The sequence below is a fragment of the Panthera uncia genome, chromosome F2 (assembly GCF_023721935.1).
Source record: "Panthera uncia isolate 11264 chromosome F2, Puncia_PCG_1.0, whole genome shotgun sequence".
Lineage (NCBI taxonomy): Eukaryota > Metazoa > Chordata > Mammalia > Carnivora > Felidae > Panthera > Panthera uncia.
The window spans coordinates 81,771,379-81,794,129 of NC_064812.1; the positions used below are offsets into that span (position 1 = coordinate 81,771,379).

Here is a 22,751-nt window from a genome sequence, read left to right on the forward strand (position 1 = left end):
TGCGTGCTATCTCTTTTCAACAACATTGTAACAAACACTAACAGGGAAGGGGGAAGGAAAGGAGAAGGGAAATCAGCTTAAGGAATAAAATGAGATGATGTCAGGAAAGTGCCTCTCTTGAAAGGCAGGCAGTAAGAGACCAGGGAATTCTAATCACAGAAAAAGTGCAAGGGAAGTAAAACACTTAAAGGGACTACTTAGCGAAAAACGCCTGGAGTGCCTGTACATGGGAACACCACACAAGACAAGGTAAAAGAGCAAAACAGAGTTTTAAAAGTAGAAAGAATGTAAGGTCTAGCAAAGTCCACTCTTATCAGTAAAGAAAGTGAGGCACAGATCACATGACTCACGTATGCTTTTGGCTCTGGCAGAGCTGGGACCAAAACCAACATCTCCCGACTAGGACCATGTTTGCACTCAGATGTCATGTGATGTGTTTAAATTCACCACTGACATCTACAACACTTCCTGAGATAGCAGGCACTCCTCAGAGTTGGTAGGTAAGGCCTGTACATCTTTGCAGCACTTTGCTCAGCTACTATTTACTTATACTTTGTGTAATTACAGTATAACAGGATACTGGAGGTAAAATTACACCCAAAGACAGAAAAGTATATTAGGCCCAGTTACCAAACATTTCATGAAGGATATAACTGACCTTTGAAGGAGGGACTCAGTGTTGTGCACATGCGTGGGGTAGCACATAAACAGAACAGTGGGAAATGAGTCTACCATTGGGTAGGCTGGGCACATGACCAAGAATACCACACAAGACAGCTTAAAGGTGGTGAACATTTATTCCAAGGACAAGTGGCAGTGAAAAGAAACCTTTTATTTTTTATTTATTTATTTATTTTTTCAATATATGAAGTTTATTGTCAAATTGGTTTCCATACAACACCCAGTGCTCATCCCAAAAGGTGCCCTCCAAAAGAAACCTTTTAAAGCAGAACAGTGAAATTATCAGATTTGCCTCTTTAGGATGATGACCCTGATAGACTGAAAATGAGGAAAGGTCAGTGGCAGGGAGACCAGAAGGAGACTGACACAATCATCCAGGCACAAGGGAATTTGAGCCCGAATAGTAGCAGATGGGATAAATGAAGAGATGTGACTTGAGAGATAGTTCTGAGGCAGAATCACCAGAATCTAGGGTTGAGATGGACTGAAAACATGCATAAGAAAGTCCAAGTGAAGACTGCTCAATTAATGGACCAGGAATGCAAGTGCTAGGGCATGCTGGGTCTATGGGACCTGCAGGATTCCTAGGTGCCGGCAGGGCCAGGGCTGGGCCAAGAAAGGCAGCAGGACACAGAGTTACCAAACCTCCAGGCAGTCCTGGGGGAGACAGCATGAAGAACTTTGATTGCCCACAAAAGGCACATAGGACAGGAAGAGGGCCAGGACAGAAGCCTAAGGAGGCTGAAGTTGCACACAAAAAAAGGTTCAGCAAAGAACCAAGAAGGCACATGAACACGGGAAGGGGCAATCCATGAGGGAGCACTGTTCTTCTTAAGGGAAGGGTGACCAGCTGTGTGAGCACTGCAGGAAGACAGCAACTAATGGAAATGAAGCATCACAGGGATGAAAAGTGATGTGAAAGTAGGCCTCCTGACTACTCTTTTTTTTCCTTTTAATGTTTATTTATTTTGAGAGAGAGAGAGAGAGAGAGTGTGTGTGTGTGTGTGTGTGTGTGTGTGCGCGCACAAGCAGGGGAGGGGCAGACAGAGGGAGAGAGGATCCCAAGCAGGCTCCATGCTGAGCACAGCCTGGCACAGGGCCCAATCCCAGGAACTGTGAGATCATGAGCTACAATTGAGAGTCGGACACTTAACCTACTGAGCCACCCAGGTGCCCCTGCTGGTTACTCTTTTAAATCACTATCAAAGTACAAAAGCACAACTTCCAATTTTTACAACTTTACAAGGCATTTTACTAATCCAAGAACTTGTTTATTCAGTTTGCATGCTGAAAAGGTTCTTATTTGGTCACAGAAAAATTTACAACTGCATCTGTTCAGAAAGATACATAGGACTGTGTGATAAGCCCATTGTTAGAGCACCTTCTTTAAGTAAGATTCACACCACATGGGCTGCCAAGAGCAGTGCCACCGTCCTGCCAACTTATTCCTCCTTGGCAGTCTCTACTGAAAGATGAGGAAAAGTCAAGTTTGGGCTTGTACTTTGAAACAGGCTTCTCCAGGCAATAGGATCCTAAGTGAAAAACCTATAATCCCTTTGAAAATAAAAATGAGCTGAAGAAATTTGGAAAACTAGATTGGTAGAAAGGTTAAGATGACATAAACAAGATTTCACAGCATGGATAAATGCCAGTGGGATACTGAACTAGGATACAGGGTAAAAATGACAATTGGTTCGAACAAGCCAATGAAAATGTTGCCTTGCCAATGACAATACTTTCCTAATGGTTGAAATCAGGGTTTTTAAGATGTACATAATGTTCTTCATTGACAAGGTCCCAATTTAACACTATGAATTAATTTTTATTTATTGAACCACATATGGAATTCAACAGGAAACATGTTTTACACTATATAATTCATTTAGAATGGGCTAACTGTGCAGTCTTATTTTTGGATAACTTACAACAGAAAACAGAAATAAAGATTCTTTTAAACCTCAGGCCAATGAGTAAACAATCTTAAAACGGTAAACTACTGTTTTTCTTTTCATATAAAAAGAAGTGGAGATTAAGTAAATCTACAGGGAACCCAAAAGCATCACTGAATTCTGCTGTGTCACCAAACCACATTTTATAGATTTTTTATGTATAAAAGTCACAAAAAATTATTTACTTCTATTAAATATGGTAAAAATGGATGTGGCAGAAGCAGCCAAGGTGTGACAGATACATTAGCCAGAAATCTGAATTTGGTATTAAGCATTCCTTCCTCTATTTCTCAGATACCATCATTTATTTTTAATAAAGTTATGAAATAACTTGACAACATGAAAGTTAAATATGAACTCTTTACTTCTCTGGTAACTTACACTTAAAATGATTATTGGAAATTATAGTTACTTAGGACATGAAATCACAGCTTTAACAGTGGAGAAACTAACATCATAGTTTGTTTCCTAACCTAACTCAGCAAAGAGTATTCCTGTGAATTCTTCTTGCACATCATGGCAAAGAACCATATTAAATGTGGGTAGGGATTGAAAAGAGAAGAAAAAAATAAAGCTTAAACATGTAATTGGCCTTCTGGTTTTATTGGCTAGAGGGAAGCTGGAGATAATCCAGAGACAGCTCCCTTGACCCCAAAGGAAAGGGGAAGTTAAGAAATGGAACTGCAGCAAACCCTCTCCAGCCAAACTGGACTTGACCCATACTGAGTAGGTCATAGTAGAGTTCCTTCAATTGAAACTAGGGTGGTAAATAAGGTAGATCGGAAGTTTAAGAAAAAAACTCAAAGGACTTTTTAAAGACTCTGAACTATAAAACTAACAACTCTTCAATCCATGTCGTTCTCATCTTGTAAATTTTTTTTAATGTTTACTTTTGAGAGAGAGAGAGAAACAGAGTTCGAGTGGGGAGGGGCAGAGAGAGAGGGAGACAGAATCCCAAGCAGGCTCCAGGCTCTGAGTTGTCAGCAAGTCGGATGCTCAACCAACTGAGCCACCCAGGCACCCTTCATCTTGTAAATCTAAATAAACATACATTGTTTTATAAACCTGTCCTATTATACCAAAAATCTCTTATGTCCCCACAGAAACAAAACATTTAAAAGGTATAAAATACTGCTCCAAATCGGACAAATTAAAGTAACAGCTCACCATAGCTCTCTTTCCTAACTTTAAAAACACAACTCTAAGACACTTAGATTAAACCACATGTATTTCCAACAATTATTTTTCATCTAAATAGAGGGCTCTTAGTTTACCAATCAATTTGCTATACTAGAAATAATCAGCCTAACATTTTCTACCGCAAGTTTCTTTAATTGTGAGAAAATATTGTATCAAAGCAATTAGATAAGACTTTTGGACACACATATCAACAAAGGAACCTTGGCTCTTCTTCCTGCTCACACCACTATTTCCAAATAGAAGATATTGGCCCTGACATTCCTTCTTCCTCTCTTGACCACTCAAGGGTGAGTCTGAAAAATGACCTCATTTTCAGGGGTTCCCCAGCCTCAGAAGGGTCCCTTGAAAGCAATGAGAAAGAGGCAGGGGCCAGATTTCTGGCTGCCTGTTCCCAACAAGGCCAATGGGACCCCACTTCTCAAGTCATGCAGCCACCACTCCTGGGATTGGCTATAGGGAACCTGGGGGCAGTGGGTGGCCTCAGGGTCAGTGTTCTCCCAGTCTCAGCCATCCTTTGCATCAGGAGCACAGAAATGCCTATGTGAGGTTTGTGCAAGTAACAAGGAGAGCTCCAGGGGGAGTGCCTAATGGGAACTTGTGGTGGCATCAGAGATTACAAAACCAAACCTTTGAGAATGTTCACTGCTGATCATGCTCAAGGACAAAGAACAGCTTGTACTCTGCATTTTGAAAAACTGTCTCACTGGAAAAACCAGTCTCAATAAATTATTGAATTGTTCACCTCCTGACACAATGATACACATTTTAGGAGTTCATAAGTAAAATCTAAGGTGCTATTTGCTACTTCACATTTTTCTCCCTTCTTCTTTAAAAAAATTTTTTTATTGTTTATTTTTGAGAGAGAGAGAGAGAGAGAGAGAGAGAGAGCGCGCGCACACACACGCACCAGCCGGGAAGGGGCAGAGAGAGAGAAGGACACAGAACCCAAAACAGGCTCCAGGCTCTGAGCCATCGGCACAGAGCCCAATGTGGGGCTTGAACCCACAAACTGCAAGATCATGACCTGAGCTGGAGTCGGACACCTCGATCAAGCCACCCAGGTGTCCCCTTCCTTCTTTAATTATAAAAACAATGTATGTGATTTTGACAATTTTTTTCTTCTATAAAAGAAATATTTATAAAGAAACCTTGTCCTGGGATGCCTGAGTGGCTCAGTCAGTTAAGTGGCAGACTCTTGATTTCTGCTCAAGTCATAATCTCACGGTTCATGAGAGGGAGCCCCCTGTTGGACTTCATGCTGACAGTGCACGGAGCCTGCTTCTGATTCTCTAACTCTCTCTCTTTCCCTCCCCCACTCATGCTTGCTCTCTCTCAAAATAAATAAACATAAAAATTTTTCTTTTTTTTTTCAATATATGAAATTTATTGTCAAATTGGTTTCCATACAACACCCAGTGCTCATCCCAAAAGGTGCCCTCCTCAATACCCATCACCCACCCTCCCCTCCCTCCCACCCCCCATCAGCCCTCAGTTTGTTCTCAGCTTTTAAGAGTCTCTTATGCTTTGGCTCTCTCCCACTCTAACCTCTTTTTTTTTTTTTTTTCCTTCCCCTCCTCCATGGGTTTCTGTTAAGTTTCTCAGGATCCACATAAGAGTAAAACCATATGGTATCTGTCTTTCTCTGTATGGCTTATTTCACTTAGCATCACACTCTCCAGTTCCATCCACGTTGCTACAAAGGGCCATATTTCGTTCTTTCTCATTGCCATGTAGTACTCCATTACGTATATAAACCACAATTTCTTTATCCATTCATCAGTTGATGGACATTTAGGCTCTTTCCATAATTTGGCTATTGTTGAGAGTGCTGCTATAAACATTGGGGTAAAAGTGCCCCTATGCCTCAGTACTCCTGTATCCCTTGGGTAAATTCCTAGCAGTGCTATTGCTGGGTCATAGGGTAGGTCTATTTTTAACTTTCTGAGGAACCTCCACACTGCTTTCCAGAGTGGCTGCACCAATTTGCATTCCCACCAACAGTGCAAGAGGGTTCCCGTTTCTCCACATCCTCGCCAGCATCTATAGTCTCCTGATTTGTTCATTTTGGCCACTCTGACTGGCGTGAGGTGATATCTGAGTGTGGTTTTGATTTGTATTTCCCTGATGAGGAGCGACGTTGAGCATCTTTTCATGTGCCTGTTGGCCATCCAGATGTCTTCTTTAGAGAAGTGTCTATTCATGTTTTCTGCCCATTTCTTCACTGGGTTATTTGTTTTTCGGGTGTGGAGTTTGGTGAGCTCTTTATAGATTTTGGATACTAGCCCTTTGTCCGATATGTCATTTGCAAATATCTTTTCCCATTCCGTTGGTTGCCTTTTAGTTTTGTTGGTTGTTTCCTTTGCTGTGCAGAAGATTTTTATCTTCATAAGGTCCCAGTAGTTCATTTTTGCTTTTAATTCCCTTGCCTTTGGGGATGTGTCGAGTAAGAGGTTGTTACGGCTGAGGTCAGAGAGGTCTTTTCCTGCTTTCTCCTCTAGGGTTTTGATGGTTTCCTGTCTCACATTCAGGTCCTTTATCCATTTTGAGTTTATTTTTGTGAATGGTGTGAGAAAGTGGTCTAGTTTCAGCTTTCTGCATGTTGCTGTCCAGTTCTCCCAGCACCATTTGTTAAAGAGACTGTCTTTTTTCCATTGGATGTTCTTTCCTGCTTTGTCAAGGATTAGTTGGCCATACGTTTGTGGGTCTAGTTCTGGGGTTTCTATTCTATTCCATTGGTCTATGGGTCTGTTTTTGTGCCAATATCATGCTGTCTTGATGATTATAGCTTCGTAGTAGAGGCTAAAGTCTGGGATTGTGATGCCTCCTGCTTTGGTCTTCTTATTCAAAATTACTTTGCCTATTCGGGGCCTTTTGTGGTTCCATATGAATTTTAGAATTGCTTGTTCTAGTTTTGAGAAGAATGCTGGTGCAATTTTGATTGGGATTGCATTGGATGTGTAGATAGCTTTGGGTAGTATTGACATTTTGACAATATTTATTCTTCCAATCCATGAGCAGGGAATGTCTTTCCATTTCTTTATATCTTCTTCAATTACCTGCATAAGCTTTCTATAGTTTTCAGCATACAGATCTTTTACATCTTTGGTTAGATTTATTCCTAGGTATTTTATGCTTCTTGGTGCAATTGTGAATGGGATCAGTTTCTTTATTTGTCTTTCTGTTGCTTCATTGTTAGTGTATAAGAATGCAACTGATTTCTGTACATTGGTTTTGTATCCTGCAACTTTGCTGAATTCATGTATCAGTTCTAGCAGACTTTTGGTGGAGTCTATCGGATTTTCCATGTATAATATCATGTCATCTGCAAAAAGCGAAAGCTTGACTTCATCTTTGCCAATTTGGATGCCTTTGATTTCCTTTTGTTGTCTGATTGCTGATGCTAGAACTTCCAACACTATGTTAAACAACAGCGGTGAGAGTGGGCATCCCTGTCGTGTTCCTGATCTCAGGAAAAAAGCTCTCAGTTTTTCCCCATTGAGGATGATGTTAGCTGTGGGCTTTTCATATATGGCTTTTATGATCTTTAAGTATGTTCCTTCTATCCCGACTTTCTCAAGGGTTTTTATTAAGAAAGGGTGCTGGATTTTGTCAAAGGCCTTTTCTGCATCGATTGACAGGATCATATGGTTCTTCTCTTTTTTTTTGTTAATGTGATGTATCACGTTGATCGATTTGCGAATGTTGAACCAGCCCTGCATCCCAGGAATGAATCCCACTTGATCATGGTGAATAATTCTTTTTATATGCTGTTGAATTCGATTTGCTAGTATCTTATTGAGAATTTTTGCATCCATATTCATCAGGGATATTGGCCTGTAGTTCTCTTTTTTTTACTGGGTCTCTGTCTGGTTTAGGAATCAAAGTAATACTGGCTTCACAGAATGAGTCTGGAAGTCACATAGACCAATGGTATAGAATAGAAACCCCAGAACTAGACCCACAAACGTATGGCCAACTCATCTTTGACAAAGCAGGAAAGAACATCCAATGGAAAAAAGACAGTCTCTTTAACAAATGGTGCTGGGAGAACTGGATAGCAACATGCAGAAAGCTGAAACTAGACCACTTTCTCACACCATTCACAAAAATAAACTCAAAATGGATAAAGGACCTGAATGTGAGACAGGAAACCATCAAAACCCTAGAGGAGAAAGCAGGAAAAGACCTCTCTGACCTCAGCCGTAACAACCTCTTACTCGACACATCCCCAAAGGCAAGGGAATTAAAAGCAAAAGTGAACTACTGGGACCTTATGAAGATAAAAAGCTTCTGCACAGCAAAGGAAACAACCAACAAAACTAAAAGGCAACCAATGGAATGGGAAAAGATATTTGCAAATGACATATCAGACAAAGGGCTAGTATCCAAAATCTATAAAGAGCTCACCAAACTCCACACCCGAAAAACAAATAACCCAGTGAAGAAATGGGCAGAAAACATGAATAGACACTTCTCTAAAGAAGACATCTGGATGGCCAACAGGCACATGAAAAGATGTTCAACGTCATATATATATGTCATATATATGCATTTATATATAGTATACATATAGTATTTAATATGTATATTTATGCATTACATACATATATATGTATATAAATGCAATGGAATACTATCCAGCTATAATAAGGAAATATCTTGTCATTTGTGACAACATGGATGGACCTTGAGGGTATTATGCTAAGTGAAATAAGTCAAAGAAAGAAAAAATACTGTATGATCTCATTAACACGTAGAATTAAAAAACAAAACAAAGCAACCACCCCCGCAAAATTTATAGAAAAGGAGATCAGATGTGATTCCCAGAGGTGGAAGGAAGCAAGTGTGGGGGGATGAGGGGAGAGAATTGGACGAAGATTATCAAAAGGCGTAAACTTTCAGTTATAAGATAAATTAGTAGTAGGGATGTAACCTACAACATGGTGACTATAGCTAATGCTGGAGTCCTAAGAGTTCTCATCACAAGAAGAAAATAGTTTTTCTTTTTCTTTTATATCTATATGAGATGATGGATGTTAACTACACTTATCTTGGAATCACTTAATATTTGCATGTCAAATATTTATGCAGTATACCTTAAACTTATACAGTGCTTTTCTCAAAACTGGGGAAAAATAGAAACAGGAAAAAAAAATGGGCTGAGAAAAAATCTCAGTTAAATAAAATATAATTTTTCTGGAAAACATTAATGAAAAACAAAACCTCCAATGTTTCATAACTCATTAGCTATCTTCCTTTGATATTCTGTCCTAGAACCTAGACAGAGGCTATAGGTACCCTCTCTAAATCTGAAGCTATCTTCCACGGCCTGTCCAGTGTGGTGCCCACCCTAAACCCTCCACAAGTCCTTCAGTATGCCAACCTGCACCTATATTCTTTCTTTGCATATCATCTATCTAGTTAGTAAAATAGAAGTTCCATAATTGCAGTGGCCAGATTTTGCTTATTCATGGTGCACAGTGTGTCGTGCACAGCAGGTCCTTAATAAGCAGGTATTGAATTAGTAAACAGTTACGTGTGTAGCTCCTCATCCGTGACCTCTCTTGCCACCATCCTGTTTCCACCACCAGATTCTAAACACCAGTAAAGCAGCAGTTTGGGAAAAGGACATATATTTCATATAACTAAAATCAACACAGAAATATAGACACACAAAAAATTTTCCTCCGCATAAACGATGTACATGACAATTTTATAGAAGAAGACACTAAATAGGGACACCTGGGTGGCTTAGTTGGTTCAGTGCCTGACTCTTGATCTCAGCTCTGGTCATGATTTCATCAGGTCATGATCTCATGGTTTGTGGGATTAAGCCCTGAGTTGGGCTAGTGCTGCCAGCATCAAGACTGCTTGGGATTCTCTCTTCCTCTCTCTCTGCCCCTCCTCCACTTGCTGTCTCTCAAAGTAAATAAATAAATTTTAAATAAAAGAAAAAGAGGGGTGCCTGGGTGGTTTCAGTAGGTTAAATGTCTGACTTCAGCTCAGGTCATGATCTCGCAATCTGTGAGTTCAAGCCCCACATCGGGCTCTGGGCTGACAGCTCAGAGCCTGGAGCCTGCTTTGGATTCTGTGTCTCCCTCTCCCTCTCTACCCCTCCCCACTCCCACTCTGTCTCTCTCTCTCTTAAACATAAATAAATATTTTAAAAAATGTTTTTTAAAAAGAAAAAAAGAAAAAGACACTAAATATTACTTGGTTGTTTACTTTCTATAACACAACTTAAAGGAGAATCAATGTTTTTTAATTAGGTAACTGAAGTGACCTCAAACATCTAAAAACAAAAACAAAAACAAAAACAAAACAGAAGGCCTTTTAACAATAGGCAGTGGAAAACAGAATTTAGAAGAGTAGCAGCCCTGTCTCCCACCCCCAAATCAGCTTCTTCATTTAACAAACAATTTCTAATTCTATGGACTAACAGCAGAACATTCTGGTTCCTTTTGTGGTCTAGGAGGCACAGTGCGGCTCTGGTGGAATGAAGTGTGTGTGTACTGCCTCACTCAGTGTCTGGAAGGGAGGAGCATTCAGCAGGAGCCATCATCTGTATTATCTGCATCAGTCTGAACTGTCTTACTTATTTGCATCATCTCTGAAAAATTTCCAAGTCTAACATTCAGAAATCCAAAAAGAAATAATAAATGGCAGATTTCCCCCCCTAAATACAGAGACTATTTTTTGGAGGAGAAAGGAAAAAACCCGTAAAAAATAACAGAACTGGGGTGCGCCTGGGTGGCTCAGTCTGTTAAGCATCTGACTTTGGCTCTGATTGCGATCTTGTGGTTCATGAGTTCGAGCCCTGAACCAGGCTGGGCTCTCTTCTGTCAACTCAGAGCCCACTTCACATCCTCTGTACCCCCCTCTCTCTGTCATTCTCCCACTTGTGTGTTCTCTCTCAAAAATAAATAAACATTAAAAACAACAACAACAACAAAACCTTTGATGGGGACATGTATCATAAAATGTGGCACTGGACGGACGCCTGGGTGGCTCAGTCGCTTGAGCGTCCAACTTCAGCTCAGGTCATGATCTCACAGTTCATGAGTTCAAGACCCCGCGTTGGGCTCTGTGTTGACAGCTCAGAGACTGGAGCCTGCTTCGGATTCTGTGTCTCCCTTTCTCTTTGTCCCTCTTCCCCTCATGCTCTGTCTCCTTCTCTCAAAAATAAATAAACATTTAAAAAAAATTTTTTTTAATAAAAATAAAAATAAAATGTGGCACTGGAAAAATAACAAGGTAGTGAATGTAATTTTGCAAAAATCATGGTGGGAAAATGAAGAAATAATTATTCTCAATGCGAAGATATTAGGAAATTAAAATAATATGACAGAAAGAAGAAAAAATAAGAACTCCTGAAATCTGAACATATTTACTCTAAGCAGGTACGCTAACAGTGTATGGTGAGGTTATCTAATAGAGTCTGGCAGTTGAGTAACTGTGGGAATTTGTTTTAAGGAGACTCAGTACCCCTTCTAGGTGAGCCAGCCTGGGCATTCTGTCAACTAGTTGGGGAGAGGCTGGCTAGTGGTGTAAGTGGAAAACAAGGTTTCCCGGGCAGCAGATCAGGATGCTATCGAAGCAGTGTTGGAGAAAGGCATCGACAGATGTTATAGTTTTTTGTGGCCTACACGTCACAAAGTTTCAGCTGTTCATGACCCACTGGCAAAAAGTAAAAAAATAAAAAAATTCTAGTAAAAAGCTATTAAATATTAATACCAATGTGAATAACTAAGTTCATTCTTTGCTCTTGTAATACTATTCTAAGTTCAAGACAACATATTTATTACTTTTGAAACACATACATGTGTACAGAAAACTTACAGCATTTTTACCTTTACAGGCATATCAAAGGGTGTTCTAAAATGAGAACTCACATACATATGCTTAGTGACAACTCTCAACATATAGTAGCAAGTTGAGGAAAAAGAAAATTGAGAGAGAATCCTGCTTTGGATGCCAGTAAATGCTACTGTACTTCATTAATTTTACTTGTTTCTCTGCCCCTCTCCCATCTTCTTCTTTCTCAAGTCTAGAGTGAATTTTTTAGAACAAAAATCTCAGTGAAAAATTACTTATCTGAAGACCATCTTTTGATTTTTTGGTTTCACTTATCTTTTTTTTCTCCTACTCTGTATTCTTTTTATTTTATTTTAATTTTATTTTTTTAAATATATGAAATTTATTGTCAAATTGGTTTCCATACAACACCCAGTGCTCATCCCAAAAGGTGCCCTCCTCAATACCCATCACCCACCCTCCCCTCCCTCCCACCCCCCCATCAACCCTCAGTTTGTTCTCAGTTTTTAAGAGTCTCTTATGCTTTGGCTCTCTCCCACTCTAACCTCTTTTTTTTTTTTTTTTCTTCCCCTCCCCCATGGGTTCCTGTTAAGTTTCTCAGGATCCACATAAGAGTAAAACCATATGGTATCTGTCTTTCTCTGTATGGCTTATTTCACTTAGCATCACACTCTCCAGTTCCATCCATGTTGCTACAAAGGGCCATATTTCATTCTTTCTCACTGCCACATAGTACTCCATTGTGTATATAAACCACAATTTCTTTATCCATTCATCAGTTGATGGACATTTAGGCTCTTTCCATAATTTGGCTATTGTTTAGAGTGCTGGTATAAACACTGGGGTACAAGTGCTCCTATGCATCAGTACTCCTACTCTGTATTCTTAAACATTACAAGGAGCTCACTGGTTTTGTCCATCTAAGAATATCCTTAACAATTTTTAGTTTAAAAACTTAGATACCACATTGAGAAACTTCTTGTCATGCCCTTACTGAACAGAGGATGAACAGGAGAACTGGGAGACAGACTTTGCTACGCTCATGTCTCCAGAACTCAGTCATGCCATGAGCATACGCTCTCAGTGCCTGCCTGGATCTGCCTCCCAACAAACTACCTAGAACAAGATGGGCCATTATCACAGGCCACTGAGGCAGACTGACACGAACACACAGGGCTGTGCCTGTCTCTAAATAGAAGATCCAACTGGAAGGGTTACTGTGAGGATTTAATGGGTCAATAAACACACGAAATGCTTTGGATATCACGTAATAAAAACTGGCCATGGCAAAGCAGTGTTGGAAAACTGTTTCCCTTCAAAAAGAAGAAAAATAGAATGGTTCCTGAAAAGAAATCTAGGAAATATGTTTCTTCTGACTCTGTGATCTTCCATTCCCTATTCCACAGACACCTTTTAAAATACATATTTCGAAGGCATCACACTGGAAGGTGAGATGGGGGCGGTGGTGATGGGCAAAGTAGAGGAGATTAAGGAGTACAAACTTCCAGTTATAACGTAAATAATTCATGGAAATAAAAAGTACAGCATAGGGAATACAGTTAGTACAGTCAACAATAAATATAAGGTAATAACGTTGTATGGTGACTACACTTATGGTGAGCACTGAGTAATGTACAGAATTGCTGAATCAGTATGTTGTACACCTGAAACTAATACAACATATGTTAATTACACTTCAATAAATTTTAAGAAAATCCAATCACAGACTCCAGGAGCTGAGTGATCAGGCCCCTGCACCGCCTCTTCTCTGCCTGTCATCTCACGTGCCCATCTGCACTAGCCTTCGTGTGCAGCACACATGTTTCTCTCTGTTCTCTAAGCAGCTAGCTAGGTCAATCCGGCCTTAGTGATCACAAAAAAACAGCCAAGGAAATAGACACACATTTAAAATTTATTCAAGTTTGAAGAATCTTGAACTATGTCTTTTATACTGAAATGTACTTGGAGGAACAAACAGGGAAAACAAAACTGATTATTAAATGGTATAAGTGGTTGTTATAAAATAGCCCAGAAAAGTAAGCTATACAAGAGGGAAGAAAAGAAAAAATTAAAATCCACAAAGCAAAGGTGTTAAAATTTTTTTTATTATTTTAGAAATATTCACTGGAATATTTGAAATATGCACTGTCTTATAAAACTAGACATGCCCTTACTATAACACCTGGCAATTGCTCCCTTGATCATTTGTAGCAGAAAAATAAAGGCCTATGTTCACTCAAAAACTTGTACACTGACATTCATAGCACCTTTATTTGTAATAGCCCAAATTTGGAAATGATCAAAATGTCCCTTAGTAGGTGCACAGTTAAACAACTGGTATATCCACATCATAGAAAATTACTCACTAATAAAAGGAAGTTAACTATTGATATATACACAATCAAATCTTGAGGGAATTATGCTGAGTGAAAACAGCCAATCCTGAAAGGTTACACACCATATTATCCCATTTAAAAAAATTTTTTTAACGTTTATTTTTGAGAGAGAGAGAGAGAACACACCAGAGCGTGATCAGGGGAGGGGCAGAGAGAGAGGGAGACACAGAATCTGAAGCAGGCTCCAGGCTCTGAGCTGTCAGCACAGAGCCCGACATGGGGCTCGAACCCACAAACTGTGAGATCATGACCTGAAGTCAGACGCTTAACCAACTGAGGCCCCCAGGCGCCCCCCCATATTATTCCATTTATATAACAGTTTTGAAATGACAAAACTATGGAAATGGTAAGATTCATGGTTTTAAGGTATTAGAGAGAAGGGTGGGAAAGAGATGGCTGTGGGTAGCATGAAGGGATTCTTGTGGTGATGGATGCTTCTGTATACTGACTATAGTGGTGGGCATGTGAATCTATACGTGATAAAATTACATAAACAAAATATATACACAAACTGACAAGTACATGTAAAACTGGTAAAATTTGAATAAGGTCAGTGAATTGTATCCTGGAACAATATTTGGGTTGTGCTGTCATAGTACAGTTAGGAAAGATGTCATCATTGGGGGAAAGCAGGCAAAGGACACAGAGAATCATTCTGTATTATTTCTTTTAAATGTATGAGTTACATGTCAATCTACAACTATCTCCTAATAAAATGTTTTGCTTTTTTTTTTTAAAGGCAGACAGATACGTTGGAGACATTCACTCAAACATTTCAAATCAATAAGCAAGTTCACACCCCTCCTTGTTATGGATTAATTGGATGATACTCCTCAAATGGAACAAATGTAAGAAGGCCACAAGCTAAATAATTACAAACTACATATTAATTTCATAAACCATTATTTCTCATATCTGAAGGAAATAAAGACTAAGAAAGATGCTACACTTAATTTCTAAACCAAAAATTAAGACCTGATTCATAAAATTCCTAGGTTTCTCAGTAAACCCATGAGAAGAAGGGAAAGCCACGCCCAATGTATTCAGTCAAAATTAACCTAAGATGAACAAGCCACTTCTGTGTGTAAGAAATAAAATGGAACTGTGACTTCAGTACCTTGTTAACCCAAAGGTACATGTAAACCCCAAGGAAGAGAAGGAGAAGCTGATTTTGGTTGCTTCTGAACTACCAGTCTGGTATGAAAATGACCTCAGAAATAATTCAGTGTCTGTTTATTTTCACCACCTATTGAGTGCTGACTCTGTCTCACAGCTGTTTGTGCTTACATGCAGAATCAGATTTATTGTCAGCACAAGCTCATTTGGTGACGTACTATTACATTCACTTATGATCGGGAAATTAAAAGGCTCAGAGAGATTAATAATATAGTTATTTTAATAAATCCATCACTGAATCTCAGCTGTTTACTAAATTTTTTTTTCTTGGGATTTGGGGGTAGTGGGAGCTATTTCTATTTAATATTTTTAAGTTTTTCTTTTACTTACCCAGTTACTATAAATATATAGAAATAAGAAAATATAATTTTGTATACTGAAAGAAAAAATTTCTTCTGCCAGGCCACAAAGCACAGCGAAATATTCTTCCTAATACAATAGAAGTTATATCAAAAAGAATGAGAAAAATAGTACAATGTATTACAAGACACCAAGCAGAGGATCTAAGAGATCTCAAAAGTAAGAAATTCATCTAAGAGAAAGAAACAAAAAATAAAATCTAAATCTAAAGATGTTCAGACTTTAAGACAAAAATCTATTGGAGATGGGCCATTCATATATGAAATTAATGGATTAGTTTTTAGCTCTTTGTTTTTGTTTTCTTTTGCTTTTGTCTTTTATTTGTGGTATAATTTATATAACCTCTATCCCCAAATTCAAAGAGGAAATTATGGAGCACCTGGGTGGCTCAGTCGGTTAAACCTTTGACTCCTGATTTCGGCTCAGGTCATGATCTCATGGTTTGTGAGATAGAGACCTGCTTTGGGCTCTGTGCTGATAGCACAGGGCCTGCTTTGGATTCTCTCTTCCCCTCCCCCACTACCTCTCTCTCAAAATAAATAAACAGTAAAAAAAATAAAAATAAAAAAAATAAAAGAAGGCAAATCATAAGGAACATTCCAAATAAGGAATGAACCAAATAAAAGGTCATATTTATTTATGAACCAAATAAAAGGTCATATTCCCTCTCTTCATTCCAGGCACCCAGTCACACTTATTTGACCTGGTATTTTTCTATTTCAACCTCTAGAAGATACTTTCTATTCTGTGCTTAACAATTTGTGGTCAATTCACTATGAGAAGGTAGGACAACAATGTAGAGTGATTTCTATTATATGTTAACATGAATAATTAAGAAGACAATCTGCCATCTCCCTATCAAAATAATAAGATTTGAGGGCATCCTACAAAAGATTCATTATTTAGATAACCTTCAAACTTACGTCCTATGCTTAGTGTCGTCTCAAGAATGCAACACGGAACTAACTACATGTTGAAAGACTACCTTTTCCCAAACAAAAATGACATTTGTATGAATATTTCTAATTTTGCTGGTTCCTTAATCACTTGCCTTCTTAATCCTAACTTTCTCCAGCCCAAGCACATAATCTAATGAAGGCCCACATGGATTAGTGATTAAGAACATGGACAACAGAGATAACATCAAACCTGGGCTTCCGCATCTATACCATATATTCAATCTACAAATTTTTCATCTAGAAAATAAGAAAAGCAAACTGAATCTTAGAGCATTATTTTGCATACTAAATGGTTTAATATGTAGTAAGCCTCAGCATTGTACCTGCCATACAGTAAACCTCCAAATGTGATACAACAGTGATAAGGACAAAGTCAAAGGAGAAAAAAAGACAGACAGAAGCTATTTTCCCCCAATAGTTTCTTAGGAATTTATGGTTCAAATTAAAGTTTGTCCAAGTCTTCCTCTCACCTTGAGCATATTTACAATATTTCAAGACTATAAAGTCAACAAAAATTCAAAATAGATACCTTATTTGACACATAAAATTCAACCTGGGGTGTTTGTTTATTCCTCAATTGTAATATCAAGGGCAAATTGGTAGAGGGTCTCCTGGGTGGATCAGTCAGTTAAGCATCTGACTTCAGCTCAGGTCATGATCTCATGGTTCCTGAATTCAAGCCTTGCGTCAGGCTCTGTGCTGACAGCTCAGAGCCTGGAGCCTGCTTCAGATTCTGTGACTCCCTCTCTCTCCGCCCCTACCCTGCTTGCACTCAGTCTCTTTCCCTCTCTCTTTCTCTCTCTCTCTCTCAAAATAAATAAACATTAAAAAAAAGAGAGCAAATTGGTAGAGAAGTGAAAAAAATTATTTTCATGAGGCAGGATGTGGTACCATGGAAAGAGCATGACTCTGGCAGTCAGGTGGCTATGGTTTTAGCCCTGTTTCTTCCTTTAATTGAATAATCAGAGCAAGTCACTTCCCTCTTCTAGGCAACATACTGTCTCCATCCCCCAAAGAGGAGCTGAGACTGGAAGATCTCTAAGAACCCTCAAGAATTACCATTCTACTTTTTCATGAGGAAAAAGAAAATAGGATGTGGCATGAACACTAACGTAGCATATAGGTGGTACTTTCAATGTTTTGTTTTCTTAAAAGATTATTTTTTAATGTTTATTTATTCTCGAAAGAGAGAAAGTGTGAGCGGGAGAGAGGCAGAGAGACACAGAATCCGAAGCAGGCTCCAGGCTCCAAGCTGTCAGCACAGAGCCCGAAGTGGGGCTCAAACTCACGAAGCATGAGATCATGACCTGGCCCGAAGTCAGACGCTCAACCGACTGAGCCACCCAGGGGCCCCACAATGTTCTGGCTTTTTAAGTGTGCAGTGGCCAGACTCCAAGGAAAAGCTAGGTATTCCAGTCACTCTGTTTGCTATCCTCCTGTCCTCCATTCTTCCTGTCCTGTCTTTTCCATCCTGTGGCTCATGACCTCATCCCAACCTCTCAATACAAAGTTGGCCTATATCACTAAAATAAAAGTTGCTTCATTGAAATTGACCAAGTCAAATATTTTTTTTTTAATTTTTTTTTAACGTTTATTCATTTTTGAGAGACAGAGAGACAGAGTATGAGCAGGGAAGGGGCAGAGAGAGAGGGAGACACAGAATCTGAAGCAGGCTCCAGGCTCTGAGCTGTCAGCACAGAGCCCAATGCGGGGCTCGAGCTCACAAACTGTGAGATCATGGCCTGAGCCAAAGTCGGACGCTCAACCGACTGAGCCACCCAGGTGCCCCGACCAAGTCAAATATTTATATCAAGTCAGAAAGAAATCCAAGCTTACCATTCTCTTATATAATTACTTCAAAAGAATGGAGGCAAAAGCAGAATAGGAAAGAAGGGTAAGTTTGAGAATTTAGGTGGCATGGCCATATTTTTCTGGTTGAAGCAGAACAAAAGAAATTTATAATGCATAAAACCCCAAATTAAATTCAAAATGATGAGTGACACAAAGTTAAACAGAAACTAGTTAGAGGTGGAAGTGGATAGATTATAGGAGAAAATGATCACTCCAAATCAAGGACATTCACATTTGAGAGGTTACGTACGTACAGGTAAATATTTATAAATAGAATATGAAAGATTACTGAAAGGTTAAAATGAAAAAATATATTCTAAAATCACAAAGCATACTTATTTTTATTAAATAAGTCTTGAAAAAGATCACAAGTTAATTACAGGGCTATTTATTATACTCCACCTCAATAGTGATTAGTTCAAGGAGGGGTACATGTCTCTGCAGATCAATGAAAATCATTGGTAAAATATTAGAAAAGAAAGCATTCTTTTTATCAGACATGAAGCTGTGAATTACCATGTGGAAAAGACCCACCAATCTTTTCAAACCAATATGCCTGAAGTGAAATTTTCTCCCTGTGGCTTTCAGGTATAAGTACTATTAAATTCTTTTTGTGCTTATGCCAGAGTATTTATTACTGACTTCCCTGAGTAATAAAACTCATTGTCAATCTTTATGTATACCTGGTTTTCTGACTAATCAAATGAGTTGTGAAGATGATTATTTAATATAATCTTTTATATATAAAAAAGATAAGATACAAAGTAATAAATGTAACAATGGGCTGATTCATAGCATCCTGTAATAAAAAAAAGTATTCTTGGGTCATATGTATCAGGTCATCCTGATAACATATGTCATATTATAATACTCTCTAATACGAGAATGTGAGAGAAGGCAGTTGCTAGAAGATAGCTGGGAAGAATTTTACTTCATTTTATTTTTTAAGATTTTTAAATTTTAAGTAATCTCTATACCCAACACAGTGCTCGAACTCACGTGTCCGAGATCAAGAGTCAAATGCTCCACTGACTGAGCTAGCCAGGTGCCAGCTGGGAGGGATTTTAAAGATAATGAATGAGATCAAAATTAAAAAGTCTTCCAGAGAAAAGTGCAACAGTTGACAACATACTGGTTGAGTATTTTATCTAACACTGCTGTTCTATTTTGCATGCTAACATGTGCCAAAATAAACTGTGAGCCTATTGAGATGCATATTCCAAGGAACCCCCTGGAGAGAAAACTAATAGATGACCATTCCCACCTACCTCTTCCCCCACTCCTAATGGAAAGACCACTCAAGAAGAAACCATGAAAAAAAAACACAGTCTCACAGAAGAGGGAGCTTTTCCAGGTATATGAAATATTCTTAACATCAAACAATTTGTTAAAAAACAAGTTTTCAGTCACTTGCTTGTAGTAGCAACTTTCAAACTACATCTTGCAATTTATTAGAAGGGACCTATATCAATTTAGTGAGATTAGGATTATGGGAAAAATAAAAGACAATGCAGAGTATATCACACATATTAAGGTTAGTGTTGTTTAAAAAACGTTTCAGGGGTATGTGCATGCATGTAAATCATATGTGCACTGGGAGATTATATAAGGTGTATTTCTTTTTTTTTTATTTCTTTTTTATTTTTCAATATATGAAGTTTATTGTCAAATTGGTTTCCACACAACACCCAGTGCTCATCCCAAAAGGTGCCCTCCTCAATGCATAAGGTGTATTTTTTACTAGGGATCACAGTCACAGAAGTCTGAAAGCTATGGGCAAAAAGCTAAGAGCAAAAGAAAAGCCTAACACAGAGCTCTCCACATCAGATCAAGAGTATGTCTTCTATTGAACTGTGAGAAGCTCTATAGGGAGGGATAAGTAGACCTTGTAAGAATGGACTCATCTTTCAGAACAATTTTTGAGACCCATAGGACACCTGGAGAAAAAGAAAACGTCATGAAAACAGTAATGATTAAATTAATATATCTTAACAAAAAATAATTTTGACTAGCATCTTCTTTATCCACAGTCTCAGATGTCAGTGCAGACCTTACCTGAAAGTGTCTTTTGGTAAGAAACACATTGATGTCTCCATAAAGAAATGGCAGATCTCTCTCGATTTTGCAGTCCATTTAGTCTTTCTGCTAGCCCGCCTCTGTTTAATGAATTACAATGTATTAAGTTAGTTAAAAGAAAAGCTTCAGAATAGTTGGAACTCTCTATTTTATACCCTCCAGCCAGAAACAAATAGAACATGCGAATTCTAACTTATTTGGCATCATGTTATCTTCCTAGAGGCCGAATCCTCCTAGATCAATATTCTTTAAGATTTCTTGAAGCTCAGTTTCCTGATTCTTAGAAATACAGGTTACTCTCATGTCAATTTGACTTTCTTCCTATTCTTTCCTAATTTACGTATTCCATGAATATATACTGATCACTTGTTTCCTGCTCTACCTAGCAAAGTGCTAGATGCCAGGAATCAAAAGAAGGCAATGAACCATGCCACAGGGGAGCCTCGCAATCTACTCAGCAGACAGGGACAAAACATATAAATTAAAGCATGGTCAGAATTGTAGTCAAGAATAAAACCTGCAAACTGTTGATAGGCAGAACACTCAAATAAGAGAATTTAGGTATGGGATCATTATTGGGACCACAGAGACAACTGACTATTAACCACAAGCACACCACAAGGGTACCAACATTATAAAAAAATTTTTAAAAAACCCAAAACCTTCCATGTATGGCAGGAAGATGATTAAAATGGACATACTTCACAAAAACCTTTACCTATCAATGAATAATATATACAACTGTATTATTACATATTATTACACTAATACATTAGTTATATTATTACACTAATATTCATGTATTATATATAACATACATTATACATGTTACAATTATAAATTATTATATAATTACATTGTTATATATCCTTATATAATAAACATAATGTAAGTATGTTGCATATTAACATAATATAATGCTAATATTATGCTAATATATTATTAAATCGTATATAATATGTATATTCATTGATATGTATATTATAAACATACATATTATATATATTTTTTTGATTCAGTAAACTACCTAGGGTCAGAGAAGTCAGCAGCTCCTAAAACATCTGTGCTGTCAAGAAAAATCAGGATCAGCTGTTAATCACCATTATGATTATATTATACATAATTTATCAATATATTATTTCATATAATTACGTACCAGCTCACTGATCATTTCATTACATTATCTCATTTTATTCTAATAATATACCTTTATTAAGAACAGATATCAATAACTACCTCACAGATGATAAAATCAGAGCTTAGAAAGAGGAAATTCTCCAATATTATGTAACTAGCCAGATGAGGATATAGTTGTTGAAACCAGAAAAGACTTAGCATAGTGCCTGGCATTTAAACCCTCAAGAAACACGAGTCATTGGTATTATGATTTTGTCATGATTTTTACTTGTACCCTACAAGCTCTTTCTACTGAGATGACTGAAATATCTCATTTTCATACATATTATGTATATTATCATTGTTTTTGTATAGACACTTGTTTTCCTATAGGCACTATTGTTTCTGAATGTGTGGGACATATAACAATTTTTTAAAATTCTCATAATCACAAATATGCCAAAGAACCTCAACTTTACACACATGTCTACCTCTGCTTAATATATGTGTAAGCTCTTCTTCATATCATTCTCTTTACAGAAAGTAGCTCATTATACTCCTTCTCTAAACACTATAAAAGTAGGTACTATTGTCATCCTCATCTTTACACATGATAAAGTGAGGGAGGCAGTGAGAAATCAAACACCTGTGAAAGGTGACACATGTGATAAGTGGCATACCTGGAGGCATACCTTAGCAGTCTGTCTCCAGAGTTCCTAAACTCGGCGTCAATGATATACTTACTGCCTCTTAAAAACAAACTCCTAATAAACACAAGAAAAAAAGCAAAACACTATTCTTTGTACAATGATCTAGACAGTTACTTGTCAAATGTTGGTTTTCAATCCTAGGACTATCAAAAAAAGAAAAAAAAGACAAAATGCAATCTGAAAGCAGTATACGGTTAAGGCCACATCCCCAAGTAAACTGTATAACCTCCCAAGTAAACTGTAGGAATTATAAGATGAAAAGGAAGAGTAAAAATAAATGTGGAACAGTTCTCTGCATGTAGAAGTATCTGGAGCCATAAGACAGAATCAGCATTTGAGCTTGTTTTTAGTCATTCGGAGATGTAGTAGTGCTTCACAGAGCATCTCTGCTCCATCTGCCTAGAGAAATTATCATCAGATGGACCAAAGCCTAGAAATGGAAGCACCATGACCTCTGACCAA

The 22,751-nt window shown here is 38.0% G+C and overlaps 1 protein-coding gene across 2 annotated transcripts in view; it reads right to left on the reverse strand.

The window, feature by feature from the left end:
* Positions 1 to 22,751, reverse strand: part of SPIDR (scaffold protein involved in DNA repair) — a 429,134-nt gene that overhangs the window by 286,051 nt on the left and 120,332 nt on the right. For both annotated transcript variants that reach the window (XM_049633718.1, XM_049633719.1), the window contains exon 7: positions 20,443 to 20,543. In XM_049633718.1, the coding sequence (XP_049489675.1) occupies positions 20,443 to 20,543 (101 nt within the window). The remainder of the gene's footprint in view (positions 1 to 20,442; positions 20,544 to 22,751) is intronic.